The sequence below is a fragment of the Phoenix dactylifera genome, chromosome 18 (genome assembly GCF_009389715.1).
Source record: "Phoenix dactylifera cultivar Barhee BC4 chromosome 18, palm_55x_up_171113_PBpolish2nd_filt_p, whole genome shotgun sequence".
NCBI classification, from domain to species: Eukaryota; Viridiplantae; Streptophyta; class Magnoliopsida; order Arecales; family Arecaceae; genus Phoenix; species Phoenix dactylifera.
The window spans coordinates 1,569,493-1,581,112 of NC_052409.1; the positions used below are offsets into that span (position 1 = coordinate 1,569,493).

At 39.9% G+C, this 11,620-nt stretch overlaps 2 protein-coding genes across 4 annotated transcripts; one reads left to right on the plus strand and one right to left on the minus strand.

Annotated features, from left to right (window-relative positions):
* Window positions 1–1,095: 1,095 nt before the first annotated feature.
* LOC103706999 (zinc finger protein 593-like) lies at window positions 1,096–5,422 on the minus strand. Of its 2 annotated transcripts, XM_039115336.1 has the most exons (5): window positions 5,252–5,422; window positions 4,981–5,095; window positions 4,811–4,873; window positions 2,507–2,566; window positions 1,098–1,511 (listed from the first exon to the last, which is right to left on the minus strand). In XM_039115336.1, the coding sequence occupies exons 1-4, from the start codon at window positions 5,334–5,336 to the stop codon at window positions 2,512–2,514; spliced, it is 318 nt and encodes a 105-aa protein (XP_038971264.1). In that variant the 5' UTR covers window positions 5,337–5,422; the 3' UTR covers window positions 1,098–1,511; window positions 2,507–2,511. The 2 variants fall into 2 exon arrangements, with proteins under 2 accessions (XP_008789539.1, XP_038971264.1); XM_008791317.3 differs by lacking the exon at window positions 2,507–2,566 and having other exon boundaries at window positions 1,096–1,511.
* Window positions 5,423–9,859: 4,437 nt separating this feature from the next.
* LOC103707000 (heavy metal-associated isoprenylated plant protein 3) lies at window positions 9,860–11,343 on the plus strand. Of its 2 annotated transcripts, none has more exons than XM_008791318.4 (5): window positions 9,860–9,936; window positions 10,020–10,146; window positions 10,234–10,460; window positions 10,580–10,667; window positions 10,816–11,343. In XM_008791318.4, exons 1-5 carry the CDS (start codon window positions 9,928–9,930, stop codon window positions 11,181–11,183), a joined length of 819 nt encoding a protein of 272 aa, XP_008789540.2. In that variant the 5' UTR covers window positions 9,860–9,927; the 3' UTR covers window positions 11,184–11,343. The 2 variants fall into 2 exon arrangements, with proteins under 2 accessions (XP_008789540.2, XP_017698238.2); XM_017842749.3 differs by having other exon boundaries at window positions 9,869–9,936; window positions 10,023–10,146.
* Window positions 11,344–11,620: the final 277 nt, after the last annotated feature.

The following is an 11,620-nucleotide window of genomic DNA, read 5'->3' on the forward strand; positions in this document are numbered from 1 at the left end:
TTGCTTTGCTCAAGCAAGAAATATCGACCCAGCCAAATAGTTCCCGGATATTTAGAAGAGACTCTCTTCCAGCATTGTTGAAGTCTACCACATATAGATCAGATCCATAATTTGTCGTCATGTTAATTGGAGATGGAATCTCCCAAACAATGAAATCATCAACAATGGTTTAAATATACCTTTAGAGCTGTAAAAATTCTAAATATTTAGGATCTATTTGGTTGTTCCTATAAAATTAAGTTAAAAATTTTGCAGGATTCATAGATTGGACCATGGGTTTAAGAATGACTCTATATCAGCCAAACTCTACTCAATCCAAATTCTATAGAATATAACTTTTTTTTTCTGATGTGCATGCGCATCCCAAAGGCTCGAATCTAGGCTGAATTTGGAATATCAAATAGATTTGATTCCTACAAAATTTTTCCAAAATCCTAATTCTATAGAAATATCCAAAGAGAACATTATTTTTATTCAAAATAGCTGAACTACGAAAAGCTAAAAAAAATTTCTAAATAAAACAAGTTTATTCTGATGAACAAGGTTCCAATAAGAAGATGATGAAAGACTTACGAGTATACTTGGTTGGGTGATTTGACTGTCAAAAAAGACATGCTTTGCGAGCCGTGCCAAACGATGGCACGCAACTAGTCACAAAATTTGGCAGAGCTCTGATTTTAAAAAAAATGTGAGAAGGGATCATGGCATGATGGAAGAAACTTTTCTGGCTAAGTGGCTAATCGTATATAGAAGAGAAACCATCATAATCATAACCTGTCAACTCCTATTAGAATTTTTTCCCCCAAAAAGTCAAATGGTCCTTAAATGCTGAATTTCTGATTCAACTTTTGAACAATATAAAAGGGCTATAGCATCCCACAAGCAGAACCAAATAATATGAGATTGAATCTTTTTTTTTTCTAAAGAAGATATGATCTGAAAATAGTTAGACACATCAGATGATCGCCCCAAACAAGATCATAATCATGGTCTTTTGTTTCATTCCCAACCATGCATGGACCACATGGCATGGTTCCAGACCTGTCAGGCTAAAACCTGTTTGATTTTGTGCAAGGAGAAAAGTAAATGGCTAGAAGTCAAGAATACCGAGCACACTGTTGCATTTCACCTAAAATTATGACTACTTCAAAAACAGGGGAAAAGAAAATTCACTAACAAAGCACAGGGAAAAATGGGACATAATTTATACCATTTAATTATAAATGACTTTAATTATAAATGACGGCTCCTTTTGACTAAGTGGTGTAACACAACGGTAAAAAGATTCTGCCGGCATCCTCTTTGTCAATCAGAAAGCCTTCCACTTATGCTACCTATACTGAAAATTGTTATCAGGCTCCAGACTTTACATGCTTTTATGGCAGAAACGCCTACAAAACTGAAGGGCTCATGGTGACATGAGCTTCGGACCATTATCAGGCATTCCCATTCCGGCAGCGAGCTCAGCATCTAGCTGAGTGTGTGGAGCAGGTCCCATCATTTGCTTCACCCTGCAACAACATGAGTCGGATTGTAATGTAGTTTTGAAAACCCAACCATGCTGAAATTTTCAGGTTGCTAGAAACATGAAAGACTCGTAATTGAATGCGAAGAGAACTTTCATGAAACTAACATGCATTTTAACAACAAAATTCTGTTAATTAATACAACACACCTTTCTGCCCATGCAGGCAGTCAATCAGAGCAACAAACAATTAAAGCAAACACAGGAAACCAAGATGAAAGGAAAACATAAATATTATGACAACCAAAGTTCTGATAGATTTCAGAAAATGAGAAACGAGAAAAGTCCATCCATCATACATCCAGGGGTAGCAATCCATGACCTGACCAGCCAGCAGACATGCTACCGGCCCACCATAAACATGTTCGAGTTTGTACTAAGCATATTCCGATGCTAAACAGGTCGACCTGTTTTACCCGTTTTGTTAAAAGGGTCTGGTTCGGGTTAAGAGTCCTACCCTCCCATTTGATAACTAAGTTGATCAAACCCTGGCTCATTGGTTCAACACCTGACCCATTCGGTATTTAAGAGAAGATGGTCTGGGCCAGCCCGTAGTTCGGCATTTAGGAGAAGATGGTCTGGGACGGCACCTTAAATGGATAGAGCAACTAACAACAATTACATAATTCATCCCTATTAAAAAATTGATGCACGAGCTAACCATAGAGATACCAAAAAAAATTAACCACCTACATTCTTGAGTTATAAATGTTGCTACCATATCCCACCAACCTGATTTACAATAAATAAGACAACAGCAATGAGCCAATACAAGGTGATAGAGTAAGAATGAAATACGAAGTGATAAATCTTAGATTTAACTCCCATGGTTGTGCTAGACATACTCAAAAGTGTCTTCCTTTATTTACAGAGGACCTTTCCTTGCTATTCAAAGATAAGGTGGCAACCTAGGTTACTGGAGTTTATAAAGACTATGATAACTCAGGCTTCTCACTGCTAAGTAATATGTGGCTATCATACCTTTGCTAAAAAAGATCCATTTCAGGTATCTGTTCCCTCACGCCTCTAGAAGAAGCTCTCCTGAAAGACATCAAGGCTCACAAGTGAGGCTGTAGAGGATGAGGCATATGTATCGGAATGACGTTCATGAGAAACGCACACCTTGCAACACAAATTACCTTCATATGGGAGGCATGCATGTTATGCTTTCATTATACGTAAGAAAAGAAGAAAAAATCATTTTCCTTCTCTAATAACATTGTTGTGTGCAAACTCAGAATTCTAAACCTGCATATAGTATGATATGTTATCATATAATAACCATCAAAAGCACATCTAACATTGCATTGTGATCTCTCTATCTTAATCTCAATCTCCATCTCTGTGCATGTGTGAACTTTGTGAATTTGTCCTAAAGTCTGTAATCAAGCAAAACAACTTCGATCCTCCAGCCTACTCCTTTGACATGACTTTCTTAGATTTCTATTCATTCAAGAAAAAACACAAAGCTAACACCTCACCTCATTTTGAGTCTAGAATTCTCTCTTACACCTCAACCTTCTTAAACACCAAATCAAATCATTAAAGAAATTTTGAGACTTAAATAACCTATCTAGAAGCTTCCCAAAAATCAATTGTAACGTAAGCACTCCTACTCAAAGTGAAAGGAGTTGAATATAAATACTCCAGCATCTACCAAGAAAACAAAATTTTCTACAGGACCAAACCAATATTTCCACTTTAGATGGTATGGTCGTGTACGACAAACAATGAGAAGCCTTACATGAAACAAGTTACCCGAAACTTTGAAAAAGAGAATAAAAAATCATTCCATCCGAGGTAACACTTAAATAGGAAAAATTGATGAAGGAAGATTTTTAAAGCAAATTCTGACTAGCTGAGACATCACAGTGATGGATTACAACACCTACATGCTTGTAACATATACATGTCAACTTGTTTCTTTTGGAAAGTTACTCTCCTACAAACACATTATAGAAGATTAAATTTTCTTTAAAAAATTAGCTGAGCATGTTATGAATTATCATTCTATGCTTAAACAAGAAACAGTTTTTGTTTGCGGTTTGCAGAACAAGAGGGAGCCTTTTCTCTTTTGCATGTGTGTGGTGTGTGTGTTCTACTCAACATATTGCAGAAATGTTCACCTATCAAGTTATGTTGGCATTAAATTATGATACAAATGACAAGTTTGGAAACCTAATAATCTAACTGCAGTGCCAGGAGCTTGACTTTTTTATTTCCATATTCATAGATACTATGCTGCATAATCCTAATAAAGATACATATAGCATGGGTGAATAAAGATTGATGGATTTCTGAAAACACATTCACCAAGGAGAATCTTGATAAGTTGCTTAACCAAAACAAGCATATCTAACCATTTAGGCCATCTACATGCAACGCTTATATCTCCCGGTGTCACGAACTTTTTCCTCTCTTGTCACCAAAATATTCCATGTTAGACTATCTCATTCCACCATCCATGCCATCACATTGTAAAAAGGTTACTCTACATCCCTAAGTTTGCATTGCTCCCAAGATACAGCACCTAACAATTTCTGCGGTCTCACTGACCCACTGCAGTGCTGCCGACATTCCTAAAACTCATGGATTCAACATTAACTAAGTCACCATGCGATACCTGGTCCTCAAAGAGCTAGTGATTGCTGCTACCGACAAAGTCGGCCATAACCTCTAGGTAGCAAGGAAGCAAATTTCCAACCCAATAATTTGTGCCACTCCTCCAAATCATTGAGTCCTTTTGATGTCAATTATACCATCCGTGGAAGGAGTTTACTCGTCGATCATGATCTTGTGCATGAAACTCCTATATAAGGGAAGAAGTACACCCAAGTACAAACTTAAGCTGGAAAAGGAATTCATATAGTGAAGCGAGCCATTATAGTGAGCAATTATAACTAGCAGCCAAGAAGAAAGAAGCTAGGTGGCAGATAAATTAGAAGAGGCTAGGTTCTTGGTACAGTAGGATCATCGGCATTATTGACCAGATTCCATCAAAATCTAATAAGCATAGGAAGCTAACACATGTTTCAGCAAGGTTCCTAGCAATAACAATTTTAAATAATTCAAAGCTCACCATCGAAAAGATGGAAAAAATCATGCCCGAGCGAATCTATTTATAATTTAAATAGCAAGAAAAGATTGGAAGCATCTTGATGAGTTTAAAAATACAGACAGAACCGATCACCCACTGCAATGCAACCAATATAAACTCATTTATAAGTGATATCAACGCCGAGAGCAAAAACGTTAGAGAAAAAGGAACGGGACCGAATAAATTACCGTTTCTTGTGGCGCTTTGACCGGAAATGCTCATCTCTCACATCCTTATTAGCAAAATATCGACTAAAACGATAAAAATTAAAACTTTGTAAGGATCTCATCACGAAAACAAAAAAAAGGAGGCGTTGTGGGGTTGTTATATATGGGGAGAGATTGAGAGTGATAAATACTCGCAGTGGAGGCAATAGAATTGGCCCATCCCGGGGAGGTCTTCATCCAGCGGCTGGGGCTTCGCCTCTGCCCCCTCCGCTAGCTTCAAAAGCTCGCCGTACACCATATCATCACGTGATCATCAATCTTTTTAGGTTAAAGAAATCGAATGAAGATAGAATCGAAGAATCAAATTAAAACGCAACAAAATAACTTCTAGCCCCAAAAAAAAGAACAGAGAGAGATGGGATGGAAGAAAATAAGAAGAACAGGAAGAGATGAGGAGGATATCTTTGAGGAGGAATTTGGAGCGGCGATCCGTCTTATGCGAGAATCTCCGCTTCTTCACCCTTCTATGCGGACACTTCCCTCCCATCTCTCTTCTCTTCGAGCTAGCGGCCGGCGGCAACGAGAGGTTCTTGCTCGCAGCGTCGGAACCCTAGCCTCGTGATATTATGACTTATGAGCAAGGCTTCAGATTCGGCTTGTCCGCGTAGCAAATACTTATGCGGGATCCAGATCTGCCGTCCGCCTTGCGCGCTGGAAGGCGATCTGATCCGTCCGTGCTTGGGTTCTTAGGAATGGGCTGGGAATGCTTTATTATTATTATTATCCTCAAAAGCCTGATTTGGACCGAATCATTTTTAAAAGCCCAATTAAATTTGACGGGCCTACTGGAAGCCCGGGGAGGCCCAAAAGACGAACTTGAGGTTCGGATCCTCCACGCGGGACAAAAAAGCATTGAAGAAAGCAGTGCGTTGATGGCTGGGAGCCTGGGATTGAACTGATTGGGTCGACGGTGTCTCTTGGCTGCATGAACAATTAGAAGGTCATTATAGTAAATCCAGATCCTCTGCAAATTGGGATTGAACTTGAGAGATTGGAATCGAAATCACGAGTTGATCATGACTTGCAAAATGCCTCATGATTTAAGTAGGATCTTCCGCAAATATGGATATAGACGAACCTCGGTCAATGACGATCCATTCAATGATGCATGGATGGCGAGTAATTTTAGAACATTTCAAATTGTAGAGAATCTAGATTTCATTCCTGATGGGAGAAATACTGGATACCCTGATCTCGAGATTGACCGACCTCCCTGTCCTCATACGTAAACTGAAGCAAACGATTTTGGCTCCGACGGAGGAATTGCCAGTTGTGGAGAATAATCGGCACATGTCGACAAGAGCTAACAGTCCCAACAACCAACAGCCCTGCAGTTTGCAGTCGCGGTGGCATCACATCCTGCACCCCACCACTCACTCTGTCGCCCACGTGGGCAGGCATCCACGTCATGGTCGTACCACTGGCCATTGTCTGACTATCATTGCACGCCACATCAGCCTAGGTAACGACAAATTAGTTTCTCTATATAAGATGAGCAACCCGGAGGACCTCAAAGAGGCAATGTACATGCAATATGCTACACTTTTTGTAGAGCTCTTACTCTGCTAAAATCTCTCCCTTTCATACTATTGTCTCGTTATTCTAACTTGGCATCGGTGAGTTCCATATCGAAAATCTTCCGATAAGTAAACTTCTTGCAGGCTATCCAACAAAGGAATCCAACACCCAACGTCTCAACCAGCCTGCTGAACTCGTCTTCAGCCGACTTCAGGGTTGTCTGAGTTGCGCTTCTACCTTAGTTCGGATATGACAGCAATAATTTTACTAAGCTAATTTACATAAATAAATAGCCATATGATCTTTTATAGAAGCGACTATAGTCGTATCCGTGCATGGAAATGATTTTTTCTCTTTTTCCAAGTATTTTTGTGATAAGATATAGGAATGTAATGAATTACAATACTTCAATAGTTAAGCTTCTGTTCCATATGAAGCAAAAAAAAAAAAAAAATTGAGCAGAAACTTTCATTATCGGTACCAACGTCTGTATAGCAAATGAAGAATTCTGCATAAGCTATGCTTCGGTGCAAAACTTTCGATCATTAATATTATTGTCATTGATATATGCCCCGTACGATGTGCAAGGTGTGTTTTTTTCTCCTTTCTTTCAATATTTTCGAAATATTATAGTAACCAAATTTATGCTACACATTAAGCAATAAATTTTAATAATAGCCAAGCGGAAACTTCGTCATTACCATCGATATTCACATAGTGAATAAAAAATTTTGTACAAATCAAACCTTTATTTTAGATATATAAAATAAATTTTTAAAAATAAATAATAAGATGATTTCTATAAAAATGACTATAATCATAAGAGCAATGTTAGGATCGTCTCCTTTGTCTCTCATTTTCGATACTCCGATCATAATTAATTAAAGAGCCTTCCATATGTAAACTACCAAAGCAGAGGGATGGAGATAGGAGAAAAGGGTGGGGGACTTTTTGAGATAAAAAGGATTGTAATATGAACGTCAAGTGACTTTCTTAGACGACCCCCTAACTTCCTGACTCCTGAGGAACATGACTGCCGCGTGGAGTTCGCGACTTAACAAAGTCTCCTTTCCTCTCCTCGTGAGACAGCTTTTATGGACTACGGTGGAGCCCATGGCTTCAATGATAGCAGAGCTCTGGTCGAAGCATGGAACTCCCATAGCGTCGTATGTATCCTCATGGATGGTTTATGAAATCTTGGCACGATAATCATAAAGTTAACGCTGAGAAGAAGTACTAGAGATATTGCCGGTTTCAAAATATATATTAAAAAAATTATTATTTAATTGGTCCGATAAATTATTGTTACTATTATAATATTGGCAATGGCTACTATGATATTTTATGATATCGATAAATCTATCGCTGCATGGACTTTGTATTATTTTTTTTTTTTTGAAAGTCTATTGCTCGTTGCACCAATGCTAAAATTTTATTTTTGGTTTATTTTTATTTTTTATTTTAATACTAATTGAAATAGTTTACATTTTAGTGCTAGCTCATTTTAATTAGGTTAAATTTTAAGCTTAATATATCCGAGTTTGTTTTCTAACTGGAGCGAGCCAGTGATACTTTTGTCTTGTGGTAGGCTGTGGATTGTGGTTTTATAAAAAGGGAGAGAAAGTTATGTGAAGAGTCCTCGAGAAAGGGAGATGATAAATCCTTGGATGGCATGGGAAAAGAGAGGGGGGAGAGAGTGAAAGGTGGCCTTTTCGATGATGCATGAGAGTGTCTTTTTTGTGGCTCAAATTTTAGGATTTTTCTTCTATGTTTTTAGTATTTATTCGAGATCATGAGCCGGTACAGTAGATCTACTTCAGGTATCATATATACTATTCTACACTTATTTGTACAATAATATCAAAAGAAGTGAGCCTGATCCTTCTCTTTTAAAATCAAAACACGTTGCACTAATCATTCAGTGGGAAAGTATTATGTTTTGAACCCTACGATAACGAACATGCACAAGAGTATCGACAAAGTACGGTACTTTGCAACAACACGCCATCTCGTAGACAAAATATAGAAAGAAAAAACAAAGCATAAACTCTTCGATAGAAGTGCTTCATGCTCATGATCATGTGATTGTTATTAAATAATTCTAGAATAATCTCGATTAGTCTAGAGGATGTGCTGCTATTTCGATTTAATTAATTCTTTTGGCATGTTTTAACTCACATAAAACAAAAACCAGATCTTAATCAACGGCCATGTTGGAGACCATTCTCTCAATAAACAAGACAAACATCAATGCTTGTGAGACAAGCACAACTTCCGACCAACTCTAACGACAATTACATGCCTTGGGAGAAGTGGATAGTTGGGATGGATGCACTTCGCACTCATGTATGTAAAATACTTATCATGCTACAATATTGGTAGCTCATCAAGCCCTTATTATTAGAAAAGCATCATATTTGAGAGCCATAACTCATGTTTCTAACTTAAAATCATGCCTCTCTTTCTCTATCTTGATTATATTAGCATCTTCCTAACCTTATATAATAGGGATTTTGACACACATAGGCCCTCTCCCTAAAATACAATTCCAAAATGATACTCTTTCTTCAAAAGGAACAATAGCTCTCACCCTCCGACTCATCTCCATGTCCATTAACCTCTTTCCATAAAACGATAACTATACCCCGATTCCTTTTCTCATGGGAATGGTTCTTTAAAATTAATCACAATACCATCCATTCTAACCTTAATCAAAGAATGGTCCATTTAACATGGTCTAAGAATTTTGGCCAGTGCAAATCTAAACTCGAGCTCCTAACACATGGATAAGAGTTTATGGACGAACTTGAAAGCGTCATGGAGCATGTCTAGAGCTGATCATGAGTCGAGCCTTGAGCCTATATTTTATTTATTTTTAATTAGACTTCGAATCAAATCTATGTAAAATTAACCTAAACTCGCGCTCCTAACACATGGATAAAAGTTTAGGGACAAACTTGAAAATATCATGGAGCATGTCTAGAGTGATCCTGGGTCCAGCCTCGAGCCTCGATTTTATTTATTTTTAATCGAACCTAATATTTTTAAATCTAAGTAAAATTTAATATTTTTTATGTATAATAGTCGGTGCCTCTAAGTCTTATGAGCATGGTATCATCGGATCCACCATCCCAACCTTCGACTTACACTGAAGATGAAGATGGACCGAAAGTTCTTAACAACCGCTCCACGTAAAAACCCAACCGACACCGTCCTTCTATTTTACTCAAATACCCCTATAGTACAACCCCCGATAGAGGTCGTCTAATAGGGGCGTCTCAGTCATTACACAGAAATGCACTCAACCAACTACCCCCACTTCCGCGTCCATACGACGCGCCCTGCACCTCATCCGAAGATTCCCGAGCTTAGGCGTGGGCCCCATCTCCATGCCAAATGGGATCATGATGCCATGGCTCCCGTCATCATACATTACATCCATCACATCGTCTTTCTCCTATTTATACCTCGCCCCCGCTCTCCATCCTCTTCTCCACTTCGTGCAGCCCGGGGACCGAAGCGAGCGCGAGAGCGGGCGAAAGAAGAAGAGAGCTTCCATCATGGGCAATGTGAGCTTCACTTCCACGAATTCCCTCTATCGATCACTAAATTTCACCGATTTTCTCTAATTCGTGGGCTTTTCTGATCGCAGCAGGAGAAGAAGGAAGGGGGAGAAGGGGGGAAGAAAGACGGCGGCACGATCGCCGTCGTCTTGAAGGTCGACATGCATTGCGAGGGATGCGCTGAGAAGGTGAAGAAATCTGTCAAGGGATTCGAAGGTAATTAATCTCTTAGTTCCTTGCGTCGATCTCGAAGCGCTTTGATTGGATTTGTCTCACGGTGGAATCGTACAAAAAATCGTACAGGAGTCGAAGGGGTGAAGGCGGACATCGGGGGCGGGAAGCTGACGGTGGTGGGGAAGGTAGATCCGTCGAAGCTCCGCGATCGGGTGGCCGCCAAGACCCACAAGAAGGTCGACATCGTCTCCCCCATCAATCCCCCCAAAAAGGACGCCAAAGAGAAAGACATCTCCAAAAAGCCTGCCGCCGAAAAAGTCTCCAAAAAATCCGACGATAAAAAAAAATCCCAGGAGGTACAATTTATTTCTTCTTCTTCTTCTTCTTCTTTTCCCCCAAACAAAAAAGCGATCCGATTCTTTATTGGTTTTACAAAGTAATTGATGAATTGTTTCGTTTTACATTTCTCAAACAGCCTGTGGTTTCGACGGTGGTGCTGAAGACTCACCTCCACTGCGATGGCTGCGTCGATCGGATTACAAAAAAGATTCGCAAACTTAAGGGTAATTTTATTAATATTTTTCATCTCTATTCGCTTTTCTTTTGGGAGGGAAAAAGGGCAATATTTTTTAAAAAAAGAGAGAGAGAGAAGAGATGGATCTATGCCGGAAATGCCCCTGATAGTTTTGGTATTTTACGACGGATGGGCAGGAGTGCAGCAGGTGACGGCGGACGCGCAGAAGGATCTGGTGACCGTGAAGGGGACGATGGACGCCAAGGCGCTGCCTGAGGTGCTCAAACAGAAGCTGAAGCAGGCGGTGGAGGTGGCGTCGCCGAAAAAGGACGACGATGGGAAGAAGAAGGACAAAGGCGGCGACAAGAAGGACAAGGGAGGCGAGAAGGAGACCGCCAGCGGCGGGGGCGGCGGCGGAGGAGGAGGAGGGAAGGACGACGGCGGGAAAGCGGAGGCGAACCGGATGGACTACTACTATACGGCGGGGTACCCTTACGGCATCGAGATGGGGCACGCGCCCCAGCTATTCAGCGATGAGAACCCCAACGGCTGCTCCGTTATGTGAACCGCAAACGGAGCCGGGAACGGTTTTATATTTTTTAATTTAGGCGGTTTAATTTTCCTCTGTTAGAAAAGCTCCGTAGAATATAATATAATTAAAGAAAATAGGAATTTGATGCAAATCCTTTTTGGTCGTAGATATGATACTTTCTTGGTTCTGCGGTTGCGATGTTTCCGCGTGTCTATTTACAATTGGTTATCTTTTGATAAGTATGGGCCCATGCCGCCTTCAATGAGTGATTGAGGAATGTTTGGATACTACTAAATGCGAAAAACGTGCAACGGAGGGATTTAAGGCGAGGAAAACGGGAACGTCGCTATACCGGACCGTTTGATGGGGAACGGTCGGTAGATTCTCGATGTCGGGGTTATAGGGAACAATAATATATCCTGTGATGGTACACCAAAATTCATGCTTGATAAATTAGATTCATAGAAAAG

Excerpts from the sequence above, each read along its gene's own strand:
- LOC103706999 (XM_008791317.3), bottom strand. The coding sequence starts at position 5,336 with ATGGGAGGGAAGTGTCCGCATAGAAGGGTGAAGAAGCGGAGATTCTCG. Across the intron at positions 5,096-5,251 it reads CTCCAAATTCCTCCTCAAAG|GTGATGATATGGTGTACGGC; the intron begins ATATCCTCCTCA and ends ATTGATGATCAC. Across the intron at positions 4,874-4,980 it reads TTCTATTGCCTCCACTGCGA|TCGATATTTTGCTAATAAGG; the intron begins GTATTTATCACT and ends TTATCGTTTTAG.
- LOC103707000 (XM_008791318.4), top strand. Across the intron at positions 10,147-10,233 it reads ATCTGTCAAGGGATTCGAAG|GAGTCGAAGGGGTGAAGGCG; the intron begins GTAATTAATCTC and ends AAAATCGTACAG. Across the intron at positions 10,461-10,579 it reads ATAAAAAAAAATCCCAGGAG|CCTGTGGTTTCGACGGTGGT; the intron begins GTACAATTTATT and ends TTTCTCAAACAG.